Here is a 15461-nt window from a genome sequence, read left to right on the forward strand (position 1 = left end):
GGGTAGAACAAGAACCAATGGGTGGAAACTAATCAAGGAGAGAAGCAACTTAGAACGGAGGAGAAATTTCCTGAAAGTTAGAACAATTAATCAGTGGAACAGCTTGCCTCCAGAAGTTGTTAATGCCTCAACACTGGAAGTCTTTAAGAAGATGTTGGATAGCCATTTGTCTCAGATGCAAAAGACACTAACCAAATAGTGCATCTACGGCACACGTACTGGCTCGAGTAGGCAGTAAAAACATAGCTACAAGCTATTGCATTCAGCTCGATAGAGCTTGCTATGTTCACATATCATTTTTTTATTAGTGCAGAATTGAAACGCATTCAAAAATGAAGGTTGTTTGTGTTTTACAGACGTTCTCTTGTTTTTCAATCAGGTATGACAGTGGCCCCAGGGGCACCAGGGACCCCTTCTGTGGAGAGAGGTTTTTCCGTTGACTGGAGGGGGGGGTGTAGTTTCACATACTGCTTGCATCCTGCAGATGGGGCTTCACTTGTTTGCACAGCCTGGTTTCTGGCAAGCTGTGGACTGATACCCATCCACGGACCAGGGATTGGGACCCCCTGATGTATGAGCAAATTCTTGTGTATTAACGTGTTATATGAGAATTACACTCTGAAAACTCTGATAGGTATAGATTAAAGTAGTCAAATTAATTAACTGAAAAGCAGATAATTTTATTGTTGACAGCAGTATTAGTTTATGGCTGCTTTGATTTTGGTCTTAACAATACCAGAAACCTCATTTGTTTTCTCTACAGATTATTTTTGCTGTAAGAATAACGGTAACATTCCACATTGATTTTTGGAACGCTTACATTGGAAATTCAGAGTTTTATAAGTGGAAGAATAAGAGGGAATGAAGAGTAGCAGAAATGAATGTAAGTATTTTTTTTTATTTAGTATTAAATTATAAATTTGATGAATTCAGCAAATCTACCTTATTGGTATTTTGGAGTTCTTGAAGGTACAGCTTTTTGCCCAGGCTTTTGATGAAGAAGATTAACAGTCCTTTTCTTCCTTTTTTTTTGTTCCCATCTGCAACATTTATTTTCCCTTCCAGCTTTCTTTCTTTGCTTTGTGTTTTGCATATTTTTATTATTTTAATATGCTTTTTGCAATCTGTAAACTGGGAGGCAGGTGGCATATACCTTTAATACATTTATGGTTGGTCACATAGTCAACCAGTTGTTTAGAGTGGATTTGGCTTTTTATCCACCTATCAAGAACTGGGATAGGCAGACATTGTTTGATGGTGTTAAAAGTATCAGGATGTAGAGCCATGGTGGCATAGTTGTTAGAATGCAGTATTGCAGGTTAACTCTGCTGACTGGCAGCAGCTTGATCCTAACCAAGGTTGACTCAGGCTTCCATCGTTCCAAGGTCGGTAAAATGAGGGCAATATGCTGACTCTGTAAACATCTTAGAGAGGGCTGTAAAGCACTATAAAGCAGTATATAAGTCTAAATGCTGTTGCTAAGTATGCTATTTCAAGTAAAGCTGCTTTTTGCAGTTGACCAGTGGTGATTTTGGCAATACAAGAGATACGTATCCAGATGATGCTCCAGAGGTTTTGGAATTGCACCCAGGGCACTTATAACTGTGACACTATCTATGCTTCATTTTGCCATAGTCGTTCTACTTCTATTATTATTTTCATTATTATATCATGAAAACTTAAATGTAAAGAGAGGGCATGTAAATATTGCTGGTACTCTTTTCATAAGCAATAATAACCTGTGACTAGGATATTGGAGGAGGACTATGCTAAGGTCAAAACATTTCATTCAGCATTATCTATGATTTATTTATTTATTTATTTATTTATTTATTTATTTATTTATTTATTAGACTTATATACTGCTTCATAGGGCTTTCAGCCCTCTCTAAGCGGTTTACAGAGTTTTTAGCAAATTGAGTCAGCAACTTGCCCCCACACTCTGGGTCCTCATTTCACCCACCTCGGAAGGATGGAAGGCTGAGTTGACCTTGAATGACTGTCAAGGACTATCAAGGGTTTCAACCAACATTTTTTCCATGGCATCTGACATCTATAGGAATTTAACATGGGGCTTTTTGCATGAAAAGCATGTATTCTGCAACTGTATAGGTAGCAAATGGTTGATTTCATGCCTAAAGAGGACTACAAGTCTCAGTTCCTAGTCTATCCCCTTAACCCTGACACCAATTCTCTCAGTGTTTATGGGTGTTTCCAAAGTGCCTATGTGGGAGGCAATTTGAGTCCATGGAAGTATGATTGAAGGCCAAACACTAAATTTTATCTGAGAAGAAATGTTTACTTACTTGTATAATGCATTATGATCATGTTATAGTATCTACTATGTAATCAATATTTTATTGAGAACAGTTATGTAGTTGTTACTACTTGGTAGTTTGGCTAACTGCAGATTTTACTGATGTTTTATGTCAAATGTTATATTTTGTTTATTAAAATATTTGTAGCCTTACTGTTATCTTAAGGAATCAGAGTTGGTGACAATCCATATATTTGATAAACTAGAATAATAAAATGAAGCAAAAACTAAAAGTGTAAAATTTAACATGGTAACATTTATTACATTATTATACTACTTCCCATTAAATAATCTCAAATCAATTCACAATAAAATGTATTACAATAAAGTGTAATATAATAATATAAAAATATAGATTTTTCCCAGAAGAAGGCAAGGCTGGCTTAAAATAGCTGGTTTCTCAGTGCAAGTTTAGCACATTTTGTAAAGATCGCAGGTACAGTATGGGGTTGCATATACATGAAAAACAGTCATCTTAGTTCTTTGTGAGTTTACATTTTTGCATTTCATTTCTCTTTTAAGTTAATATTCATTATGTAAAATTTGTTTTAAAGTCTGGATCCAGCTGTGAAAGGAAGGAAGCTTACCATACTCGTGAGAGAAGTGCCTCCCCAGAAGACAGGTAAAATGTCTTTTTATAAGGAATGCAGCGAAAACTGACTACAAAGAATAATAGATTGTAATGGGGAGATGGGAGGGAAGAGGATTTCTTTAATATTTTAAAACAGCAGCCCCCAATCTTTTGGGCACCAGGGACTGGTTCCGTGGAGGGCGGTTTTTCCACAGATCAGGAGTGTGTATGGTATTGCATGTTGCCTGGGTCCTGCGTGTGCACGGATGGGGCTTCACTTGCTTGCGCAGCCCAGTTCCTGGGAGGTCACCTACCAGTCGGTACCAGTCATGGTCTAGGGGTTGGGGACTCCTATTTTAAAATTTAAAATAGATTTTAAGTATTTTAAGATATGAAAATTTCCCTACAAGTTAAAAAGCATTTTAGGCAGGTTGTAAATCTGAGAAACTGATTGTTAGCTGAAGTGACAAATGCTCTGTTTATCCGTGACCCGACAAAAGCGCGCCGACGAAACTATGGCGCGAAAACCACAATGTCATCAACGCGCCCACAACAGCGCGCCGACAGAAGCGTGATTTAAGTTAAGGTAAGGGTTAGGTTCAGGGTTAGGTTCAGGGTTAGGTTCAGGGTTAGATTTAGGGTTAGGTTTAGGGTTAGGTTTAGGGTTAGGTTCAGGGTTAGGTTCAGGTTTAGATTCAGGGTTAGGTTTAGGGTTAGGTTCAGGGTTAGGTTTAGGGTTAGGTTTAGGGTTAGGTTTAGGGTTAGGTTCAGGTTTAGATTAAGGGTTAGGTTTAGGGTTAGGTTTAGGGTTAGGTTTAGAGTGTGCTTCTGTCGGCGCACTGTTGTCGGCGCGCTTCTGCGCTCATTCGTCGGCGTGATTTAGTCGAGCGCGCATTTGTCGGTGAGCTCTGTTTATCTGCGAGGATGAGTCGTTTTAGATTAGCTGAGAATCTGGTAATGGAAATGCACCATATTTTTATTATAATACTGTTTTGGGATAGGAATTGTTTTAAACCCAGATTTTCCTTCCTTTCAGATAGTTTTGACATTTGATGGAAAAGAAGTAAATCGGGAGGGAGGGGGGGGGATATTTCTGAAGATCCAAAGAACCAAGACAACTTCATAAATGACAGGATTAGTTTTGGGTCTTCTGATCAAAGGAAGACACAGACAGCAATGCTATAACTGCCTGTAATTTGGGGATGTTGATGGATGTGTGTGTCTTTCTCTTACACACACATATGCACTAGACACATACCACTTTGCCTGTCATGTACTTTATTAGATATTTGGTCAATGGGTGTTTTTGTAGGTGTTTCTGTCTCTAGCTTAGTTTCTTATGTTGCTGTAAATAAGTTGACATCTTCAGTCCAAGATTTATACCTTTTAAAGGTGCGCTAACAGTTTTCTCAGTGTCCCCATGGACATTGGTTACTCTCTTGATCTTCTCCGCAGAAAATTCTGCTCTTCTAAGTATATTCCAGTTGTAGAGAAATGCTAAGTGAACATAGCTGAGTTCACGGAGAATCTCCTTCAGATGTACACAATTAGGAGTGTAGCCAATTGAAAAGATGGAAATGAATCCATCATGTGTAAGTGCATTTCCTTCTCTGCCCATTCCGATCTGGTGCCTCATTAGGATTCTGCTCTCCTCAAATCCCATTTCCAAATATTTGTATAGAAACTATAGAAGGATGTTACATGTATGAACATCAGATATATTGAATATAAATATCCACTTGTGAATGTTCTTTATTCCTTTGCTTCTTTCACTATCATAATCAAGACGATACCTGTTTTAAAAGGATTGGGGTAGCAGTAGAAAGTATGAGAAGAGAGGGATGGATTAGGTGCAAGATTTATGATGCAAAACTTGTAAAACTGATGAACCAAAGAGTAATTCAAAGACCTACATAAACACAGAGACTTCAATGTTTAATTACTACAAATAATACCAATCTTTTTTCTTATTATTTTTGCATATAAAGTAAAGTTCTGGGCAATACAAAGTTGACAGCTGAGAAACATTTGACACACTTTGCTTTCCAAAGTTACACAATCCATTATATATTTATTTATTTACTTATTTATGCCAACAAGCATTGACTCCTTGTAACTGCCTGCAGGTTTCTTGGCAGCATTTTTTGGGAAGTAGACTTGCCAGTTCCTTCTTCCCAGGACTGAGAAAGGCAACTGGCCAGCTGGCTTTGTGCCTAAGGCAGGACCATACTGGTAGTCCTTGACTTATGACCACAATTGAGCCCAACATTTATGTTGTTAAGAAACAACATAAATTTGTTAAGTGAGTTATATTCCATTTTACAACTTTTCTTGCCACATTTATTAAGGGAATCACTGCAGTTGTTAAATTAGTAACCTGGTTGTTAATGAATCTGTCTTCCCCATTGACTTTGCTTGTCAAAAGGTCGCAAAGGTACTCACTGTCAGCGTTCCAAATATCATCCAGAATTAAATCAGAGTCCAAGGCAGAGATTTCCTCAAAGTTCCAGTTTAATAAGAGAGACATGTTGGTACATCTGTGGGAAACCTGAAAGCTTCCTGGGTTTTCCACCCAATTGAAAGTTCATGATCTTGTCCCCACACCCACAAGTCCATCACATGGTCCAATCTTCCACTGCGACGCTGGCATTTCCACCCATCTAGTTCTGGTCAGGTGCAGAGGTGCGGAGACAAAGAATGACCTTGGGCTTCTAGAAAGGAATGTTTTATTTTGACAACAACACATTCTACAATTTTATTCCTTACTATTCCCCCTCCCAATTACTCCACTAATGAAACAGCATATTAAAATGAGAGAGAGTGTGGCAGGCCAAAGATCCTAAAAGGAATATGACTGGAGGCCTGACACTCACATGACCTCGGGACACTACAAACTGTCATAAAGATGAACAAGTTGTCAAGCATCCAAATGTAAATCACATGACTATGGGGATGCTGCAATGGTCCTAAGTGTGAAAAATGGCCCTAAGTCACTTTTTAGGGTGTCACTGTAACTCTGAACGGTTACTAAATGAACTATTATAAATTCAAGGACTACCTGTATTCACTGTTTCCTAGTTTGTAGTCTGGTGTCTTAACCACTACACCAAACTGGCTCTCCACAAATTCTGTGATGTGTTTAACAGTAATTGCTAATCAAGTTTTGCCCTTAATCTAGGAATAGGTACATGGAGCGTAAGAGGTCTCCATCACCCCAAAGCAAAGGCCATTTGGAACATAGAAGATCTGACAGAGAATATTCGGGAAGGGGGCATTATGACGACAGATATCCAGAACCAAGGTGAATATCAAATGCTTCTAAAAATTCTGAATGTTGTATTGTTTAACTATTGCTGTTTTTGTAAGCTTTTGTAGGATGTGCTGATTTGGAGTTTGCTTAAAACAGGCCTGTCAAACTGGCGGCCCGCAGGCTGGAAATGCCACGCGGCAGACCACGCCCACCCTGGCTCTGCAAAGGCAAAAAAAAACTTCACGATACGTCACGTGACGCAATCGAGTTTGACACCCGTGGCTTAAAATAAGTCTTAGAAGTGATGAATGGCACCATATTTAAATTTTACTTTTTCTTTCTTTTGAATTTTGAATATGAAATAAGTAGATTTTTTTCTAATTTCAGAAGGAGAGAAAGACAGGAGAGAGAGAGAGAATCCGATTGGAAGAAGCACAGGAAATCCCGGTCACCTGATAGAAAAAATGATACGGAGAAATCAGGAGTACAGGGCTCTCTTTTACGTGAGGAACCCCCTCAGAAGAAAAAGAAAGAGGAAGTGGATCCAATCCTTACGCGTACTGGAGGTGCATATATTCCTCCAGCAAAGCTCAGGATGATGCAGGCACAAATCACTGATAAAAGCAGGTATACCGGATTTTTTTTAAAAAAACATATATTTTATATTAATTAAATTAAAATGTCATATTGAACTGAAATTTGATTTTTAGTGCTATGCTCAAATAATAAGGAATAGACACAGAAGTAGAGAAAGGTGCAAGTTGACATGTCTGATGTTAGAAAAATCCTAATTATATGGAAGTGGAAAGAGGCCTTTTTGGTTTTTCTTATCAGAAAAAATAGAAGCAAGATTACTGAAGCTTTATTTAGAAAAAGCATCATAGACTGGGATTTGGTCTCAATTTTTCATGCTCAGATAGCCGAGTCATCATTATTGTGATAGTGTCGTGTAGGAATAAATATAGTTTCTTAATGAGAAGGCCACATTTTTCTGCTGGGTGAGATAAAATCTGAAGCTAGAATTGCCTTTCCTAATTTTATCTGTTGATTATAGTTGATAATACCTTTTTTTTGCAAAACATAAATCACAGTTTAGCCTTCATAATAATGTTGCTTGAGCCGCAGTGGTTAGAGTGCAGTACTGCAGGCCACTTCTGCAGACTGCCTGCTGCCTGCAATTTGGCAGTTCAAATCTCACCAGGCTCAAGGTTGACTCAGCCTTCCTATCCTTCCGAGGTGGGTAAAATGAGGACCCAGATTGTTGGGGGCAATAGGCTGACTTTGTAAACCGCTTAGAGAGGGCTGTAAAGCACTGTGAAACAGTATATGTCTAAGTGCTATTGCTATTGCTTGCTGTAGTAACGCTTCTTAAGGTGGCGCAGTGGTTAAATGCAGCACTGCAGGCTACTTCAGCTGACTGTAGTTCAGCAGTTCGGCTGTTCAAATCCCACTAGGCTCAAGGTTGACTCAGCCTTCCATCCTTCTGAGGTGGGTAAAATGAGGACCCGGATTGTTGTTGGGGGCAATATGCTGACTCTGTAAACCGCTTAGAGAGGGCTGAAAGCCCTATGAAGCGGTATATAAGTCTAACTATTGCCATGCTATTGCTATTGCTATTTAGAATAGAATAGAGCTGGAAGGGACCTTGGAGGTCTTCTAGTCCAGCCCTCTTCTCAAGTAGGAGAACCTATACCATTTCAGATAAGTGACTGTCCAGTCTCCTCTTAAAAACCTCCAGTGATGGAGCGCCCACAATTTCTGGAGGCAAGGTATTCAACTGGTTAATTGTCCTCACTCTTAGGAAGTTTCTCCTTGATTCCAGGTTGCTTCTCTCTTTGAGTAGTTTCCAATCCTTGTTTCTTGTACTTTTTTCTGGTGCTTTGTAGAATAATTTGACCCCCTCTTCTTTGTGGCAGCCTCCCCAAATATTGGAATACTGCTATCATGTTGCCCCTAATTCTTCTTTTCTTTAGACTAGTGTCCGTAGACTATTTTGCATTTGTAAGAGATGTGTCACTTGAGCCGAGGTGGCGCAGTGGTTAGGGTGCAGTACTGCAGGCCACTTCAACTGACTGTTATCTACAGTTCAGCGGTTCAAATCTCACCGGCTCAAGGTTGACTCAGCCTTCCATCCTTCCGAGGTGGGTGAAATGAGGACCCGGATTGTTGGGGGCAATATGCTGACTGTGTAAACCGCTTAGAGAGGGCTGAAAGCCCTATGAAGCGGTATATAACTCTAACTACTATTGCTACTGCTGCTAATGCTCCAGCTAATCATTCCTTTTGTTCTAGTTCTTTGCTTTTTGCCCATTAGTAAATTTGTATATTTTGAAATACAGCTTAGCCTATCAAAGAATGAGCTGGGAAGCCCTGAAGAAATCCATCAATGGTCTGATCAACAAGGTGAACGTTTCAAACATTGCCAACATTATCACTGAACTTCTTCAAGAAAACATTGTGAGAGGCAGGTAAGCATGAAATAATGCTCAGAGCAACCCTTTCTGCTCAGTTGAAATATGTGTGAATATTGATGAATGCATATGAAACAATACTAGGGATAGAGAAAATGTGGAACATACCACATTAGGCTGTAGGTAGAGAGGAAGAGGACAATGGTAAGACAAGCACTGCCTCATTCACCCCATAAAATCCCGCTAAGACCTGTGCAGATTTAATTTAAATATATTCCAAGCTTTCACTGCGGAATTCCTGTTAACTTAATGGATTTGCTCTGCGTTTGAAGAAGACGCGTTTTATATTGCTTGCACAACCCGTAGATCTGGGCTTCTTGTTAAAAATACTCTACAATGTATTTATAGAGGCTCCTACTTGAGTCAAGCTGGCATGTTTGTTTTAAAATAAGAATGGCTTGATCAAAGTTCATGCAAGTTTGCAGATCAATTGAAGACTTGTCCTTCGCCAATTCTCTCGAAGTCAAGATGTTTTAAACATTTTGTGGGATTCTAATCCAGAGATCAAATTAGCTTTAAAGCTTTTAAAGCATGCAACATGACTTCTGTAATGTGTTTTTTTATTTAAAAAAAAGCTAGGTCTTTAAAAAAAAAACTCAGATATTAACTGGAGTTCTGTTATATTACAACGGATATTTTCTGATCCATGACCACAAACTAATTTGAATGGAGATGAGAAAATTGTGAATGCCTTCTAACTGTAGTGCTCAAAAATCAAAGAGTTTCATATTTGCTTCTTTTTAATTCTTAAGTGTTCTTTTGTGCACTGGATTTCATTTTGCAATCTTAAATGATATTCAGATACTGTTAAAAATGATGAAGTCTGTCTGATTAGGTTCTTGAGCTCTTCCGTTTATTGCATTAGTAGAGTGACTGAATAAAAATAAGGCTTGTGTTTCATGGCAGTTTGTTCATATTACATAACCATCAATTTACCCTCTTGCTGGTTTTTTTTTTTAGTCCTGATAAGCTGTTGGGGAAATGAGTTTTCTGTCAGTGTTCCTCTTTGATACAGGAGTAAGTAGAAGCCTCTGATGGATTCCTAATCCATAAATATCCTCCTCTGACATGCTTCTTCTAAGTGCTTAATTAAAACACAGATTACCAGGAAATATCTTTATATCTGTATTGGGAGGCAAAATATACTTGTTGAACTTAATTTACTTTTCTATCTCAGTACGTTGATGACCTTATACGTTAATGACTTTTGGCTTAATGACCGATAAACTTTCTCTATATGGGCTGTAGTTATGCTATTTTTCCTAATGGATTTAGGTAGCAAGTTATCATTATTCTGAAAATTACAAGGGTAGTAATTTCTTACTTTAATTATACAGGTGGTCCTCAAGTTATGACTATAAATGAGCCCCCAACATTTCTGTTTCCGAGTGGAAACATTTGTTGAGTGAATTTTGACCCATTTTATGATCTTTCTTGCTGCAGTTGTTAGGTGAAGCACTGCAGTTGTTAAGTTAATAACATGGTTGTAAAGTGAATCTGGCTTCCCCATTGATTTTTGCTGATGAAAAGACCGCAAAAGGTGATCACATGATGCATGGACACTGCAATTGTCACAATACGGCTCAGTTGGATCTTGGGACATAGCAATGGTCATAAGTATGAACCAGTTGCTTTTTCCCTCAGCTTCACTAGAAACTGTAAGACTCAAAAATGCAATGCAATAGGTTTGATAGAAACCTGTGCTGTTAAATGGAAACATGAATATCATATTGACATTCATGACACATGTCATTGACATATTGACAACACTGACATATGAGAGAACAGGATTTGGGAGTTATTTGTAATAAAGTTTCTTTATCATTTTGCCTAGTATTAAGTGTCAACTATTCCTTTCCGAAACACTGTTGGTAATGTATAATATTGCAATATAAGCTTACATCATGCAGAATAGTATCGCAGATGAAAAACCTACAATTATCATAGTGAATATCATATGTTAGGCAATATGATAGCTTAGTGATAATACTTTGTGCTGGAGAAAAGCCAATGATTGTCTTCAAGCTACCATGTCATAGAATTTAAGGGAGTCTAGTAAAGGATTAAGTCTGAATTTAGATGCATTAAGTTGTATTAGTAGAAATGGATTTCTCTACCTACTTCTTCCCAGTGCAGCCCTTTCAGATTCTCACCCCACATAAGTATATTTCAGGGGGTCAGAGCTGCTGCTGATTGGGTAGACTGGTGGAGTGGATAGAATACCCATACAGGGAAGTCTATCAATCAGGTGAGGCTTAATCTCGTTGAAAACCTTTTAAGGAGCTAGGAGCAGTAAGGAAGTTCATTTCCACGTGCCTTGTTGCCTGCATTTACACTTAGATTAAATTATGTTTTCTTTAAAGGGTCTTTATGTCTCTTTTCTCATTTGTAGGGGATTACTAGCAAGATCAATTTTGCAAGCCCAGAGCGCTTCCCCCATCTTCACTCATGTATATGCAGCAGTTGTAGCAATTATCAATTCCAAATTTCCAAATATTGGGGAATTGATTCTCAAGAGACTCATTTTAAATTTTCGCAAAGGATACAGAAGGAATGATAAGGTATGGAAAAAGCCATTGGAGAGGTTAATTGAATAAGGTTGAGTCTGTTAAATTCTTTATATTTTGAGCTGCCTTAGGGAAATATGCTCAGACTTATTTCCTCATTAGCGTATTAGGGGTGCAAAGTATATAGTCATGAGGAGATCACAGAGAAGAAAGGGCCATATAATATTAATTTTTACAGGAGTAAATATCAATTGAAACTCGCAAGTATTTTAATATAATAAAAACAAAATGCTTTCTATACAACAAAATTGAAAGGATTGATTTAGTACATTCAATTAATTTTTGAAATGATTGCAAAGTATGCAGGACTGCACATGAAGAAACAAAGTATTGTTCTCTTGGTGTCCAAATATATTGTGGGGGTTTTTTTGGCCATTGTAAAGACTAAGAACTAAAAAAATCAAATCATCCAGAGTATAAAAAACAAATCCATGTTAAACAGAAGCAAACGCTTGCAATTCTGTAGCATAACAATTGCATAAGAACTAACCTATAAAAATGCTTTATTTTTTACATTGCTTTACACGATATTAGACAAACCATATTATCCTTATTGAAGTTTCTGAGCAAGCCATAATACTGTGTAGTTATTAAGCCATAATTATGCTATACAATTTCTAAACTGATTGTAAATTTAATCATAGTTCATTGTTCTGATCCCCACCTTGTCTGTTCAAAAACGAAAGCTCAAACAAAACGTTCAAAGGAATGTTTTTATCAGTCCCGGCTCTTGTTGGCTGCGAGCCCAAAATAAACACAGATAAATGCTCTGTCAAAAGTCCTAACTCATAAATTGCTACAAACAGGATTATATAAATCAAATCACTTATCCAAGTGCTTTTCTCGATGGACAACAGAATTATATCACGTCACTTATCTAAGTGCTTTTCTCGATGGTTACACACGAACGGAGAACGTTGACTCGAACAGAAACGGAACGTTGACTTCTGCAACTAGGGCGTGGCACCATCAGTCTTTTATCCGCAGGAGGAGATCCTAACGAGCCACAGCTGCTCGTTATCATCTCCTGTGATTCCTCAATTGCTCCTTAGTCAGTCAGCCCTTCTCCTGCGTGCATCCCGAAACAACTCACAGGAGGTTTCTGTGTTAGCCTCTCTCACTGATCCAAGGCTCAGTCATTACCTAGGAAACAACTAGTCTCTCTGAGCCCTGCTCGGAGTCAGAACCCTGTCCAGGGCCCTCCGCCTCCCCCAGGCCTGACTCATAGGGCCCCTCGCTGTCAGAGTCTGATAGCAGCTCCAAAGGCTCCTGCAGAGCCACAACAGTTCATGTAGTCCCACTAACTTAACCCCACTTTTTCGTTTGACCTAAAGATGGTTACTGGCAAATATTTTTTGTCTCTTTTCCAATAAAACTAGTAAGGGACACGAAATTTCTCTCTTTTTAAATTGTAAAATGTTAAGTACTTCTGTGAGCCACTCATGCTAGCATGAACAACCTGTAGCTCATAAACTCCCTGTTGTATCCTTTCCAGTCTCCTCTGCCTTGCTCAAGAATGACTGTAAATTCTCATAATTTTGAAATATTAAATACATGAAAATGGATATAAGACTTAACGTCAGGTCACAATTTAAAAAAAAACCAAGGAAACACCCCAAAATATGTTCCAAACAAACTACTCCTATATGTACATAATGTGACTTTATTCGCTTCATGACCTTGCAGTGTCCTGAAACATTATGCGTGGTGTAATGTTTCTCGTGCTTCAGTACGTTATTCATCCTGGCATAATGATAGAAAAATAAAGCAATTTAGAATAATGTAGATCTCTGTGTTTTGTTTTGCAGCAACAGTGCCTGACGGCTTCCAAGTTTGTTGCACATCTTATGAATCAGAATGTGGTAAGCTATTTGTTGTAGGGACATCATAGTCTAGCTTTTGATACTTACAATATAATCTTCCCACAGTAACCAAAAAAAATGAGGAGTTGTGGTTATCTATTGATGTTTTATAGCTTCTTGTCTGTCTAGATTACTTTTTGTCACCATTTGTAATACGCTAAACTCAACCTGAATCATGTCAGAATCAGAACCACAATTTAGAACCACAAAAGACAATTAGGAGGCCTGGTGGTACAGTGGTTAGAATGCAGTAGTGCAAACTAATTCTGCTCGCAGCCAGGAGTTCGATCCTGACCAGCTCAAGGTTGAATCAGTCTTTCATCCTTCTGAAGTCAGTAAAATGAGGACCCAGATTGTTGAAGGCAATATGCTGACTCTGTAAATCACTTAGAGAGGGATGTAAAGCACCATGAAGCGGTATATAAGTTAAGTGAATATATAAGTGCTATTGCTTAGTGAGTTACAGGCATTATGCGTGGCACGACAAAACCGCGCTCAACTAAAGCACGCCCGATTAAACCGCGTCGCTGACGTCATCAATAGGGTGACAACAGCGAGTGCGGAGAAAGAAGGGCGCTTTAAATAGCGCTTTGAAAGCAAGCCGATTCAACTTAAGGTAAGGGTTAGCTTTAGGGTTAGGATTAGGGTTAGGTTAAGGGTTAGGTTTAGGGTTAGGGTTAGGTTAAGGGTTAGGATTAGGTTTAGGGTTACGTTAAGGGTTAGGTTTAGGTTTAGGGTTAGGTTAAGGGTTAGGTTTAGGGGTTAATTTTAGGTTTAGCGTTTACAGCGTGCTTCTGTCTCCGCGCTGTTGTCGCCCTGTGATGACGTCAGCTACGCGGTTTCGTCGAGCGCGCTTTAGTCGAACGCGGTTTTGTGGTGGAACCGGCATTATGATTTTTGCATTCAGTCATCATACATGTTTAGGTAGCTTTTCTAATGAAGTGATTGAAGAAGCAGTCATACATTCTAACATTTATATTTGAGATGGCAATCTCATTTTTAAGGTAGTAAAGTCAATTTACTTTTATCTACTAATATCACCATCGCCATGGGTCACGATGGGTCGGACATGACTTCGCAACTAACAACAACTAATATCACAGAATTAGGACTTTCTCAGAAATAAGTAGTAGCTATTTATTATGTGTGGAAGTTTTCCCTATGCAATGCAGTCGCTAAGTGAGACATCTTGTGATCTGGATAGGCTCCCAACCTCACTTCCTCCATGGTCATTAAGAGAGACATTATGTGACCACAACAGGCAGTTTTACTGCTGGCTTCTCCGTTAATTCTGTTTGTCAGAAGCTGATAGTAAAGCACGCAAATGGTGATGATGCAACGATGGAAACTGATGATCATAAACAGCTGCTGATTATGAAGCACCCAGATCTCATTCACTGAGGGGATGCTGCAAGTTATAAGTATGAGGACTGGTCATAAAGTTACAGGGCGTTCTCAACATCATTCAGTGAAAGTGCTGAATGAATGGTGGTTATGACAGGTCCCCGGAGTTTTGGCTGTCCCATCAGCTTTGTGGTCAAGTGATTGCAATCTGGGCACTATGAAAACTGCCTCAAAGTTAAAACCAGTTGTTGTGTCATGTGGTCATGTGATTGCCATTTGTAATCTTTCCTTCCAGCTTCCCCAGAAAGTCAATGGGGAAACTGGAAGGAAAGGTTCCAAGTCGCTGGGTGAGCTTCCTTCACCTGCACACCCACTCCCAATCCCTCTGCACTTTTGCCATGCTGGACACACAGATACACACACTCCTCTTGTTGCAGTTCCCTCGCACCCTTCCCAAGTTTTCCCATGCCTTCTCTGCACCCACCCACATCTGATACCAGCCAGTTGTCTGCCTGCCAGCCTGGGACTTGCAAGCTGCCTGGGGCTTGCAACAAGAGGTTGCCTCACCTAACAACAGTGAAATTCAGTTAACAACAGCAAACAGGATTGTATAAATTGCAGTCGCTAAAGCAATGTTGTGTGCTTCACAATTGCATCACTTAGCGATGGAAATTTTGGTCCCAATTGCACTTGTGAGTCAAGGGTTGCTTGTATTTTTTCAGCACACTCACAACATTAAAACAGTTGCTAAAAGGGATGATTAAGCCAGAATTACCTATATACTGTAGTTTTCCTTACAAGCAAATAGACAATTTTCAGCACCTTGGGCAGGGGGAGACAGGTTGCTTAAGCGTGTCTTGAGATTTCCTAGTCAGCCATCCTTATGACCCTTTCAGGGTCATAAGAAAGGTGTACTCTTTCTGGGCTAAGGCTTGAGCCCCCATATTTTAGAGTGAACCCCACTATGGAGATTCTCAGTCATCCAAGTCATAGTTGTTCCAAATATGCTTTTTCAGCAGGCAACAAAACTTTCTCCTTTTTTTTTTCCGCTTCTCATCCAAGATGCTGCTTCAGCTCTG

General features: G+C 39.1%; 1 protein-coding gene across 3 annotated transcripts in view; it reads left to right on the top strand.

Annotated features, from left to right (window-relative positions):
• The window catches only part of CWC22 (CWC22 spliceosome associated protein), a 53001-nt gene that overhangs the window by 4209 nt on the left and 33331 nt on the right, over positions 1–15461 (top strand). For 2 of the 3 annotated variants that reach the window (XM_087708323.1, XM_087708330.1), the window contains exons 2-8: positions 764–883; positions 2872–2939; positions 6067–6189; positions 6526–6765; positions 8478–8606; positions 11002–11170; positions 12985–13038. In XM_087708323.1, the coding sequence (XP_087564449.1) occupies positions 878–883; positions 2872–2939; positions 6067–6189; positions 6526–6765; positions 8478–8606; positions 11002–11170; positions 12985–13038 (789 nt within the window). In that variant the 5' untranslated portion in view covers positions 764–877. The remainder of the gene's footprint in view (positions 1–763; positions 884–2871; positions 2940–6066; positions 6190–6525; positions 6766–8477; positions 8607–11001; positions 11171–12984; positions 13039–15461) is intronic. The other variant, XM_087708336.1, reaches the window with a different exon arrangement.

This window comes from Thamnophis sirtalis, unplaced genomic scaffold (assembly GCF_051295495.1).
Source record: "Thamnophis sirtalis isolate CommonGarterSnake01/CBP01778 unplaced genomic scaffold, rThaSir2_p1.2 scaffold_1, whole genome shotgun sequence".
In the NCBI taxonomy this organism is placed as follows: domain Eukaryota; kingdom Metazoa; phylum Chordata; class Lepidosauria; order Squamata; family Natricidae; genus Thamnophis; species Thamnophis sirtalis.